Source organism: Colletes latitarsis, unplaced genomic scaffold (genome assembly GCF_051014445.1).
Source record: "Colletes latitarsis isolate SP2378_abdomen unplaced genomic scaffold, iyColLati1 scaffold0028, whole genome shotgun sequence".
NCBI classification, from domain to species: Eukaryota; Metazoa; Arthropoda; class Insecta; order Hymenoptera; family Colletidae; genus Colletes; species Colletes latitarsis.
Window position 1 is genome coordinate 2,711,424 of NW_027488378.1, and position 12,585 is coordinate 2,724,008.

The following is a 12,585-nucleotide window of genomic DNA, read 5'->3' on the forward strand; positions in this document are numbered from 1 at the left end:
GGTTTGGATCACGTAGCAATGTGGTACCACACTGAAACAGTGAGTTAATCCTGGATTCGATCTATATATTAGAGGGTAACACCGGGTAGGTCAGGGTTAGGTCTGGTATTTGCCATCCTCTGCCTCATGCTTTCGCATTTTTCTCCTACTTGTTGGCCAGATCCTGGGCGTTTTCTGGTTTGGATCACATAGCAATGTGGTATCACACTTAAACAGTGAGTTAAACCTGGATTCAATCTATATTTTAGAAGATAACACCGGTTTGGTCAGGGTTAGGTCTGGTATTTGCCATCATCTGGCTCATACTTTCGCATTTTTCACCTACTTGGTGGCCAGATCCTGGGCGTTTTCTGGTTTGGACCACATAGCAATGTGGTACCACACTGAAACAGTGAGTTAATCCTGGATTCGATCTATATATTAGAGGGTAACACCGGTTAGGTTTGGGTTAGGTCTGGTATTTGCCATCATCTGGGTCATACTTTCGCATTTTTCGCGTACTTGTTGACCAGATCCAGGGCGTTTTCTGGTTTGGTTCACATAGTTATGTGGTACCACACAGCCACATGAGTTGAACCTGGATTCAATCTATATTTTAGAGGCTAACACCGGTTAGGTCAGGGTTAGGACTGGTATTTGCAATCATCTGGCTCATACTTTCGCATTTTTCACCAACTTGTTGGTCAGATACTGGCCGTATTCTGGGTTGGATCACGTAGTAATGTGGCACAACACTCACACAGTGAGTTAAACCTAGATTCAATCTATATTTTACAGGATAACACCGGTCTGGTCAGGGTTAGGTCTGGAATTTGCCATCATCCGACTCATGCTTTCGCATTTTTCGCATACTTATTGGCCAGATCCTGGGCGTTTTCTGGTTTGGATCACGTAGTAATGTGGTTCCACACAGCAACAGTGAGTTAAACCTGGATTCAATCTATATTTTAGAGGATACCACCGGTTAGGTTTGGGTTAGGTCTGGTATTTGCCATCATCTGGCTCATACTTTCGCATTTTTCGCATACTTGATGGCCAGATCCTGGGCGTTTTCTGGTTGGGATCACGTAGTGATGTAGAACCACTCTGAAACAGTGTGTTAAGCCTAGATTCAATCTATATTTTAGAGGATAACAGTGGTTAGGATTGGGTTAGGTCTGGTATTTGCCATCATCTGGCTCATACTTTCGCAATTTTCGAATACTTGTTGGCCAGATCCTGGGCGTCTTCTGGTTTGGATCACGTAGTAATATGGTACCACACTGAAACAGTGAGTTAATCCTGGATTCGATCTATATATTAGGGGGTAACACCGGTTATGTTTGGGTTAGGTCTGGTATTTGCCATCATCTGGCTCATACTTTCGCATTTTTCGCCTACTTTTTGGCCAGATACTGGGCGTTCTCTGGGTTGGATCACGTGGTAATGTGGTACCGCACTGAAACAGTGAAGTAATGTTGGATTCGATCTATATATTAGAGGGTAACACCGGTTAGGTTTGGGTTAGGTCTGGTATTTGCCATCATCTGGCTCATACTTTCGCAATTTTCGAATACTTGTTGGCCAGATCCTGGCCGTTTTCTGGTTTGGATCACGTAGTAATATGGTACCACACTGAAACAGTGAGTTAATCCTCGATTCGATCTATATATTAGAGGGTAACACTGTTTAGGATTGGGTTAGGTCTGGTATTTGCCATCATCTGGCTCATACTTTCGCAATTTTCGAATACTTGTTGGCCAGATCCTGGGCGTTTTCTGGTTTGGACCACACTGCAATGTGGTACCACACTGAAACAGTGAGTTAAACCTGGATTCAACCTATATTTTAGAGGATAACACCGGTTAGGTCAGGGTTAGGTCTGGTATTTGCCATCATCTGCCTCATGCTTTCGTATTTTTCTCCTACTTGTTGGCCAGATCCTGGGCGTTTTCTGGGTCGGATCACGTAGTAATGTGGCACCACACTGAAACAGTGAGTTAATCCTGGATTCGGTCTATATATTAGAGGGTAACACCGGTTAGGTTTGGGTTAGGTCTGGTATTTGCCATCATCTGGCTCATACTGTCGCATTTTTCGCGTACTTGTTGGCCAGATCCAGGGCGTATTCTGGGTTGGATCACGTAGTAATGTGGCACAACACTCAAACAGTGAGTTAAACCTGGATTCAATCTATATTTTACAGGATATCACCGGTCAGGTCAGGGATAGGTCTGGTATTTGCCATCAACCGACTCATGCTTTCGCATTTTTCGCATACTTATTGGCCAGATCCTGGGCGTTTTCTGGTTTGGATCACGTAGTAATGTGGTTCCACACAGCAACAGTGAGTTAAACCTGGATTCAATCTATATTTTAGAGGATAACACCGGTTAGGTTTGGGTTAGCTCTGGTATTTGCCATCATCTGGCTCATACTTTCGCATTTTTCGCGCACTTGTTGACCAGATCCAGGGCGTTTTCTGGTTTGGTTCACGTAGTAATGTGGTACCACACAGCAACAGTGAGTTAAACCTGGATTCAATCTATATTTTAGAGGATAACACCGGTTAGGTTTGGGTTAGGTCTGGTATTTGCCATCATCTGGCTCATACTTTCGCATTTTTCGCATACTTGTTGGCCAGATCCAGGACGTATTCTGGTTTGGATCACGTTGTAATGTGGTACCACACAGCCACATGAGTTAAACCTGGATTCAATCTATATTTTAGACGATAACACCGGTTAGGTCAGGGTTTGGTCTGGTATTTGCCATCATCTGCCTCATGCTTTCGCATTTCTCTCCTACTTGTTGGCCAGATCCTGGGCGTTTTCTGGTTTGGATCACATAGCAATGTGGTATCACACTTAAACAGTGAGTTAAACCTGGATTCAATCTATATTTTAGAGGATAACACCGGTTAGGTCAGGGTTAGGTCTGGTATTTGCCATCATCTGGCTCATACTTTCGCATTTTTCGCGCACTTGTTGACCAGATCCAGGGCGTTTTCTGGTTTGGTTTACGTAGTAATGTGGTACCACACAGCTACATGAGTTGAACCTGGATTCAATCTATATTTTAGAGGATTACACCGGTTAGGTCAGGGTTAGGTCTGGTATTTGCCATCATCTGGCTCATACTGTCGCACTTTTCACATACTTGGTGGCCAGATCCAGCGCGTTTTCTGGTTTGGATCACGTAGCAATGTGGTACCACACTGAAACAGTGAGCTAATCCTGGATTCGATCTATATATTAGCGGGTAACACCGGTTAGGTTTGCGTTAGGTCTGGTATTTGCCATCATCTGCCTCATGCTTTCGCATTTTTCTCCTAGTTGTTGGCCAGATCCTGGGCGTTTTCTGGGTCGGATCACGTAGTAATGCGGCACCACACTCAAACAGTGAGTTAAACCTGGTTTCAATCTATATTTTAGAGGATAACACCTGTTAGGTCAGGGTTAGGTCTGGTATTTGCCATCGTCTGCCTCATACTTTCGCACTTTTCGCATACTTGTTGGCCAGATCCAGCGCGTTTTCTGGTTTGCATCACGTAGTAATGTGGTACCACACTGAAACAGTGAGTTAATCCTGGATTCGATCTATATTTTACAGGATAACACCGGTCAGGTCAGGGTTAGGTCTGGTATTTGCCATCATCCGACTCATGCTTTCGCATTTTTCGCATACTTATTGGCCAGATCCTGGGCGTTTTCTGGTTTGGATCACGTAGTAATGTGGTTCCACACAGCAACAGTGAGTTAAACCTGGATTCAATCTATATTTTAGAGAATAACACCGGTTAGGTTTGGGTTAGGTCTGGTATTTGCCATCATCTGGCTAATACTTTCGCATTTTTCGCATACTTGTTGGCCAGATCCAGGACGTATTCTGGTTTGGATCACGTAGTAATGTGGCTCCACACTCAAACAGTGAATTAAACCTGGATTCAATCTATATTTTAGAGGATATCACCGGTTAGGTCAGGGTTAGGTCTGGTATTTGCCATCGTCTGCCTCATACTTTCGCATTTTTCACCAACTTGTTGGCCAGATACTGGGCGTATTCTGGGTTGGATCACGTAGTAATGTGGCCCAACACTCAAACAGTGAGCTAAACCTGGATTCAATCTATATTTTACAGGATAACACCGGTTAGGTCAGGGTTAGGTCTGGTATTTGCCATCATCCGACTCATGCTTTCGCATTTTTCGCATACTTATTGGCCAGATCCTGGGCGTTTTCTGGTTTGGATCACGCAGTAATGAGGTTCCACACAGCAACAGTGAGTTAAACCTGGATTCAATCTATATTTTAGAGGATAACACCGGTTAGGTTTGGGTTAGGTCTGGTATTTGCCATCATCTGGCTCATACTTTCGCAATTTTCGAATACTTGTTGGCCAGATCCTGGGCGTTTTCTGGGTTGGATCACGTGCTAATGTGGTACCGCACTGAAACAGTGAAGTAATCCTGGATTCGATCTATATTTTAGAGGATAACACCGGTTAGGTTTGTGTTAGGTCTGGTATTTGCCATCATCTGGCTCATACTTTCGCAATTTTCGAATACTTGTTGGCCAGATCCTGGGCGTTTTCTGGGTTGGATCAGGTAGTAGTGTGGTACCGCACTGAAACAGTGAAGTAATCCTGGATTCGATCTATATATTAGAGGGTAACACCGGTTAGGTTTGGGTTAGGTCAGGTATTTGCCATCATCTGGCTCATGCTTCCGCATTTTTCGCATACTTGTTGGCCAGATCCTGGGCGTTTTCTGGGTTGGATCATGTAGTAGTGTGGTACCGCACTGAAACAGGGAAGTAATCCTGGATTCAATCTATATTTTGGAGGATGACACCGGTTAGGTCAGGGTTAGGTCTGGTATTTGACATCATCTGGCTCATACTTTCTCATTTTTCGCATACTTGTTTGCCAGATCCTGGGCGTTTTCTGGTTTGGATGACATAGCAATGTGGTATCACACTTAAACAGTGAGTTAAACCTGGATTCGATCTATATTTTAGAGGATAACACCGGTTAGGTTTGGGTTAGGTCTGGAATTTGCCATCATCTGGCTCATACTTTCGCAATTTTCGCACACTTGTTGGCCAGATCCTGGGCGTTTTCTGGTTTGGATCACATAGCAATGTGGTATCACACTTAAACAGTGAGTTAAACCTGGATTCAACCTATATTTTAGAGGATGACACAGGTTAGGTCAGGGTTAGGTCTGGTATTTGCCATCATCTGCCTCATGCTTCCGCATTTTTCTCCTACTTGTTGGCCAGTTCCTGGGCGGTTTCTGGGTCGGATCACGTAGTAATGTGGCACCACACTCAAACAGTAAGTTAATCCTGGATTCAATCTATATTTTAGAGGATAACACCGGTTAGGTCAGGGTTAGGTCTGGTATTTGCCATCGTCTGCCTCCTACTTTCGCTCTTTTCGCATACTTTTTGGTCAGATCCAGCGCGTTTTCTGGTTTGGATCACGTAGTAATGTGGTACCACACTGAAACAGTGAGTTAATCCTGGATTCGATCTATATATTAGAGGGTAACACCGGTTAGGTTTGGGTTAGGTCTGGTATTTGCCATCATCTGCCTCATGCTTTCGCACTTTTCGCATACTTGTTGGCCAGATCCAGCGCGTTTTCTGGTTTGGTTCACGTAGTAATGTGGTACCACACAGCCACATGAGTTAAACCTGGATTCAATCTATATTTTAGAGGATAACACCGGTTAGGTCAGGGTTAGGTCTGGTATTTGCCACCCCCCCGTGGCTGCTACCTTGGCGTGGTGGGGGGGCTTGTGTGCCCTGATGATCTCTGGAGCTATGCCGGCTGGGGTCATGAACCCCTGGCAGGTTCTACCATGCCGGTCAGGTTCGGGGTGAAGGGTCAGACAAAAGTAGCCGACACTAGACACATACACACCTCGACGGACATATACATGCACATATACGCACGTTCATGCAGACATATACAGCCAGTCGCGCAAGTACACTACACTTCATAGTTACCTGAGACACATACACTATACTTACCTACACCGATGCACACAGACATACACACCCACTGGACTTGGCCGACCCAGTGGGCTAGGTGGCCAAGCCAAATAAACATGGATATGGACAACAAAAGGGATAAAGTTACCGGACCAGGGGTGCTCGGAACCCCAGGTCCCGGCCCGAGTGTTGGTGCGCGGACAGGCCGCACCGGGTCGTTATCCGAATACTGCCTAGCGTCTCTGGCGGATGCCGGGCCAGGACGCGGACTTAAGCTACCGGAGGATTGTAGGACAGGAAAGGGAAACGACAGGCGACTGACACTGGACATAGAAAGGAAGAATGACAGGAACGAGGACGAAGAACGCAAGGACACCAGCGACTCTGTGGAAGAGGTGGAGATTTTTGCTACCCCACAAAGCAGGGTACCCAAAAAAGAGGGAACAATGGACCCCTTCGTTGTCCGCAGCAGGGTGGTAAGGTCTCCAGTACGTAAGGGCTCTGGATCTGGTCACACTGCGCAGAAACCAAGGGACACCAAGTCGGCTAGGGGTCTGGTATACGAAACGGAATCCGAGGGGGAATCGGAGGCGGAAGGAATTCGAGAAGACTCAGGGGGCGGCAGGATTAAGTTGACCATGGCCAATGTATACGCTGGCGTTAAAAAGGTTGGAAAATACATGGCGAATGTAGAAAACATAAGACTCGACATACAGCAATCCATCCTGGATACTTACCTGGAGCTTAAAAATTTAAGAAAGCATCTGAAAGAAAACAGTAATATGAGGAACAGGATGGTGGAGGAGATAGCTGAGATGAGGGAGGAAATAGGAAGGATGAGGAGAAGAGAGATAGAGAGGGAAAAGGAAATGGACGAAATGAAGAAAAGGCAGGAGGACCGTGAAAAGGAATTAGAAGGAATGAAGAGGAGAGAGAAGGATCGAGAAAAGGAGTTGGAAGAAATAAAGAGGACAGAGAAGGAAAGAGAAAGGGAGCTGGATGCCAGGGTGGAAAGAGAAAAGAAGAGGGAGAGGGAGAATAGAGAGGAGATGGAAAAAATGAGAGAGAGGGAGCGAGATAGAGATAGGGAAATACAGGAACTGAGAGGAATTGTGGGAGCAGGATTCCGGGGGGAAGCGGGCACATCGAATGTTCCTAGTAAAAGGAAGATCCGATCGCCCCCGGTGGACGGTGCTGCACAGGAGGCAGTCAGAAAGGTCAGACGGAAGGGGATGGACAAGGAAGGGTCCAAGGATAAGGAAGGGACAGACACGAGTGCTTTGGAGATTAGGAGGGATCAGGATGAAACCCCTAAGGACAAGGAGGCAATGATGGGGAAGAATGGGGCCACCAACGACAAAGGAAACGATTGGGGCGCGGTCACGAGGGGTGGAAGGGTAAGAAAAGGAAGTATTGGAGCAGAGGCAGTACGGCAGGAGACACAGGCCCAGGGAGGAAAGGGCGCCAAGGAAGCAGCAGAGAGGGGGGAAAGGAAGAGGCCCAGCGGGAAATCTGAGGTCCCAAGGATTTTAGGTCCGAAAACGGAGGCGATCTGTGTAACCGCAGGAACGAAGACCTACGCGGAGGTCTTCAGGGACATCGCAGGAAAGGCCAGGACGTGCTTGGAGGATATAAGAGGAGTCAGGAGATCCAGGAAAGGAGAGTTAATCGTCGAATTTTCGAAGACGGGGTCTGCGGTAAAGAGTAAAGAGACGATATTAGGAAAACTGGGAGCAGAATACGTAGTAAGGGCCATGGTCCCAAGGGTGGAAGTTGAGATTAGGGACCTTGACCCTATATGTGAGGCTCCGGAAGTGATCGAAGGGTTTTGCAATTCTTACGGGATCGTGGAGAAGAGCGGGATAAGGGTAAAGGCACTCAGGGTTACTTACCTGGGTACCCAAATCGCTGTGCTGGAGATACCTGCGGCGTTGGCCCCTAAGGTTGACAAGAACCGAAAGGCCAAGATTGGGTATACCGTGGTGAGGGTGAGTGTGGTACCTAGGGTCCTAAGGTGCTTTAGGTGCCACGCCTTTGGGCACATGAGTTACGGCTGCACGAAGAAAGACGCGGAAAGGTGTCGGAAATTCGGTGAGGATGGACATGGGATGCGGGATTGCGCGAAGGACCCCTGCTGCGTATTGTGCAGGGAAAAGGGGATCCCGGCAGACAGGAGTCGCCATGTGGCAGGGGCGGTTAGCTGCCCACAATTTAGGGAGGCCTTAAGGAGGAATAGGGCAACCGGGGGTAGTTAATACTTACCTTCTTGCGGCTACTTCAGATTAACTTAAACCACTGCAGGCTGGCACAGGACCTGCTCTTAAGGACGGCGGAGGAGCTGAGGGCAGACGTTGTCGCCATAGCGGAACCCTATAGGGTAAGGGCAAACTGGGTCACCGATACCTCCAGCAGGGCGGCGATATGGATCACAGGATTCAATGGAAGGAGACACAAACAGGACAGGATCGACAGAGGGAACGGATTCGTCGCTGTTGTGGTGGAGGGGGAGACGATAGCCAGTTGCTACTACTCCCCCCGCCTCAGCAGCGGCGAATTTGCGGCAGTTCTAGGGGAGCTGGAGGAGGCCAGGAGGATTTGGAACAGGAATCTCGTGGTGATGGGGGACTTTAATGCGAAGTCCCCTGCCTGGGGTGCAAGGATGTTGGATGCTAAGGGCGGCATCCTACTGGCTGCGCTCACCAGGATGGGCCTGGAGGTTGCGGACACGTGTGGCACGCATACATTCGAGAAAGCGGGAAGGATGTCTAAAATAGATATCATTGCCTGTAACAAAAACAAGTTAGAAATACTTACATCGAGCGAAGTCCTCTTAAGATACACGGCGTCAGACCATTTGTACCTGCTACACGTGTTCGCGGGCCGTCGCCGGGTGCGACCGGCGGATCCTGGTGGGTGGAAGGTGTGCACGCTGGACGCACCCAGGATGTTACAGGTGCTGGACATGGAGACCGCGGATCTGGATTTCACGCGGCCGATGGACAGTAGGTCCATCGAAAGGGTTCTCGATACATTCATTGTAGCATGCGATGCCAGCATGGAGCCCAGAAGGGCGGCCCCCTTTTACAGGGCCACGAAAATCTGGTGGTCTAACGAGATCGCCGAGCTGAGGACGCAAGTAAACGCGTGCCGCAGGCGGTATCAACGGGCGGCGAAGAGGAGGAGCCCTGAGACACCAGCACTCGCTGCGGCCTATAAAAACTGCAGGAAACTGCTGAATAAGGAGATCATTAAAAGCAAGATCAGGGCGTGGCGAGAGCTGTGCGGTTCGGTTGAGAGCGATGTATGGGGACGGCCCTATAAGGCAGTCATGAAGACGGTAAGGCCCAGGAAGGACCCCCCGGAGCTGACCAAAGACAAGATCAGTCAGGTACTGGAAGAGCTGTTCCCAACTGCGGCCGGTCCCAGGGAACAGGGCGTTAACCTAGCCTGGCTCGTAGGGGTCGGTAAGAGGTTGGCAACAGATGAAGAGATTCTGGAGGCAGCTAAAAACGTAAAGTTCGCGAAGGCACCCGGACGAGACCTAATACCTGGGGAGACAGTAAAAATAATAGTAGAAAATAGACTGGAACTAGTTAAGAGCCTCCTCAATGGATGTATTGTGCAAGGGACGGTACCAGCGAGATGGAAAGAGCAGAGGTTAGTACTACTGCACAAGGATGGCAGGGACCCCAACCTTGCGTCGGCATATAGGCCCTTATGCCTAATTAGCCACTGGGCTAAATTGTTTGAATGTGTCCTTAGGCAGCGCATATTGGAAGCCCTGGGCCCTGAGGGGTTGTCCAGACGACAGTTTGGGTTCCGTAAGGGATATAGCACCCTGCAGGCGCTGTCAGAAGTACAGAAAATGGCTGAAGAGACTAAGAAAAAACGAAATTATTGCTTGTTACTCACCTTTGATGTGAAGAATGCATTTAACACGGTCCCATTCCGCTTGATAATAGAGGAAATGACTAGGAGGGGGTTCCCACCCTACCTTGTCAAGATAATCGACGAGTACCTGAAAGGAAGAAAAATTTATTATAAAGTAGATGATACCTGGTGCTGGAGATGGATGGATATGGGTGTTCCGCAGGGATCCGTCATCGGACCGCTTCTTTGGAACATCGCCTATGACGGAGTCCTGAGGGTGAAGCTTCCGAAGGGCTGTGAGAGCATCGGCTTCGCTGACGATCTGGCGTTGGTAGCCATGAGCCCTGACGAGCTGAACCTGAAAAAGAAAACGGAGTACAAAAGGGATACTCAAATGGTTTGAGGAGAACGGGCTTAAAATCGCGCCCGAGAAGACGGAACTGATGTTCCTCAACAAGAAGAGGCATAGGGGCCCCGAGTTCGCGATCGACGTCTTACACCAGAGGATCCGTGCAGGGACGGAGGTTAATTATTTGGGTCTCACGTTCGATAAGAGCCAAATATTCAAGAAGCACATTGAGAACGTGACCAGCAAGGGCATCAAGACGATGGCAGCGCTCGGTAGGATTATGCCGAATGTTGGAGGACCGGGGCATAAGACGAGCCTTCTTTTTTATTACGTCCTGGAATCCATCCTGCTGTACGCGGCGCCAATTTGGGCACGATGGACTAGCGTCGGGGCCAACCTGAAAAGGCTTGAAAGCGCGCAGAGTCTAGGATTGATTAGGGTTACCAAGGCGTACCGCACGGTTGCGCGAATCGTCTTACCGGTGATAGCGGGCGTCATTCCGATTGCGCTGAAGATCAAGGAGAGAGGTCGGATCCAGCAGGCAGAAGAGGAGGTAAGGGAGATGCTGGGGGCGGACCATCAGGATCTTCATGCCACCATCCTCGCGGAAAGAAAGAGGGTAAGAGAGGAGACCCTAGAGGAATGGCAGGATGCATGGGATCAGGAAGGAAGGTAGAAACTAACCTATCGTTGGATCCCGAATATTGAGGCATGGCTCAAAAGACCTGTAGGACAGGTGAATTATCATTTGACACAGGCGCTTACAGGACATGGATCCTTTGCCACGTTTAGAAAAAGGATTGGAAAAGCGCAGAGTGAGTTATGCTGGTACGGGTGCGCGGTCGCGGACACGGCAGAGCACACCATCACTCGATGTAAGAAGTGGATGGGACAACGTGAGAGACTCCGTGAAGAACTACAATTAGAAGAGGAAATTAGTATTGAAGATCTGGGTACCAGGATGATTCAAGGACACGATCAATGGAGTGCGATACTGTCGTTCATTACGGAGATCATGATTGGGAAGGCCGGAACGGAAAGAGAGATGGATAGAGAGGCTAGACGTAGACGTACTAGAACATAGAAACAGAGATAGTAGCAAGAATGGCGGAATGATTTATTTCATTACTGACTGGACACACCCATGTGTACAACTTATCGAATTTATTTAACTGCTTATTATTTATGTATTTAATTATTTATTAGTGGCTTTCTTAAACATTTACTTATTACTTTAATAACTTATTCGTCACTTACTTATTTATTTACTGCGTTTTGCCTCAATATTTATTTACTTATTTACTTATTTATTTATTTACTTATTTATTTCTTTATTTATTTACTCACTGTTATTTTATTTATTGTTATTTTACTGACGGGATGGTGACTTTACACGCCTCCCCTATTTATTTTATTTTATTAGTTTGACAGTTATGTTATTTTACTTTTAATATTTTATACTACTTTGTTTTATTTTATTTTATCTTATTTGACAGCGCCTTATATTATTATTGTTATTATTTTTATACACTGTTTTATTCTATCATCACATATTTATTTCTATCATTTTCATTGTGCTACAATATTACCTTTACTTTTATCATCTTCATTGTGCTACAATACTACCTAGACTTTCATAATTTTCATTGCGCTATTATTTGTATTATTATTATTTCTTCTTTTATTATTATTTCCTTTTTATGTTTATGTTTATGTCACGGTAGGTCTTATCCTAGATGTTCGGTTATACTTTGTATATATATATGTATAAGTATTAGGATAATAAAGACAAGCGGGGAACTAACCCCGACCTATTGTGATACCCCACCCTCGGGCTTCTCCCGACTGTGGGAAGTTTGTGTGCCCATTTGTCACCAGGACTTCCCTGGTGACCTCCGCGGGGCGAAGTAATGCGGAAAGCAGTTCCGCCCTGCGGTGTGGGGGTCAGTGGAGGGTCTAAAAAAAAAAAAAAAAAAAAACAAAAAGGTCTGGTATTTGCCATCATCTGGCTCATACTTACGCATTTTTCGCATACTTGTTGGCCAGATCCTGGGCGTTTTCTGGTTTGGATCAAATAGCAATGTGGTATCACACTTAAACAGTGAGTTAAACCTGGATTCAATCTATATTTTAGAGGATGATACCGGTTAGGTCAGGGTTAGGTCTGGTATGTGCCATCATCCGACTCATGCTTTTCGCAGGGCGTTTTCTGGTTTGGATCACGCAGTAATGTGGTACCACACTGGAACAGTGAGTTTATCTTGGATTCAATCTATATTTTGGAGGATCATACCGGTTAGGTCAGGGTTAGGTCTGGTATGTGCCATCATCTGGCTCGTACTTTCGCAATTTTCGCATACTTGTTGGCCAGATCCTGGACGTTTTCTG

The 12,585-nt window shown here is 46.9% G+C and overlaps 2 protein-coding genes across 3 annotated transcripts; one reads left to right on the forward strand and one right to left on the reverse strand.

Moving 5' to 3' along the window:
- Nucleotides 1–9,034: 9,034 nt before the first annotated feature.
- LOC143350740 (uncharacterized) lies at nucleotides 9,035–10,604 on the reverse strand. 2 transcript variants are annotated; one of them, XM_076782753.1, is made up of 4 exons: nucleotides 10,438–10,604; nucleotides 10,035–10,206; nucleotides 9,891–9,972; nucleotides 9,035–9,210 (listed from the first exon to the last, which is right to left on the reverse strand). In XM_076782753.1, exons 2-4 carry the CDS (start codon nucleotides 10,101–10,103, stop codon nucleotides 9,086–9,088), a joined length of 276 nt encoding a protein of 91 aa, XP_076638868.1. In that variant the 5' UTR covers nucleotides 10,104–10,206; nucleotides 10,438–10,604; the 3' UTR covers nucleotides 9,035–9,085. The 2 variants fall into 2 exon arrangements, with proteins under 2 accessions (XP_076638868.1, XP_076638867.1); XM_076782752.1 differs by lacking the exon at nucleotides 9,891–9,972.
- On the forward strand, nucleotides 10,457–11,281 carry LOC143350745 (uncharacterized). The gene is made up of 2 exons (XM_076782759.1): nucleotides 10,457–10,869; nucleotides 10,990–11,281. Exons 1-2 carry the CDS (start codon nucleotides 10,457–10,459, stop codon nucleotides 11,279–11,281), a joined length of 705 nt encoding a protein of 234 aa, XP_076638874.1.
- Nucleotides 11,282–12,585: the final 1,304 nt, after the last annotated feature.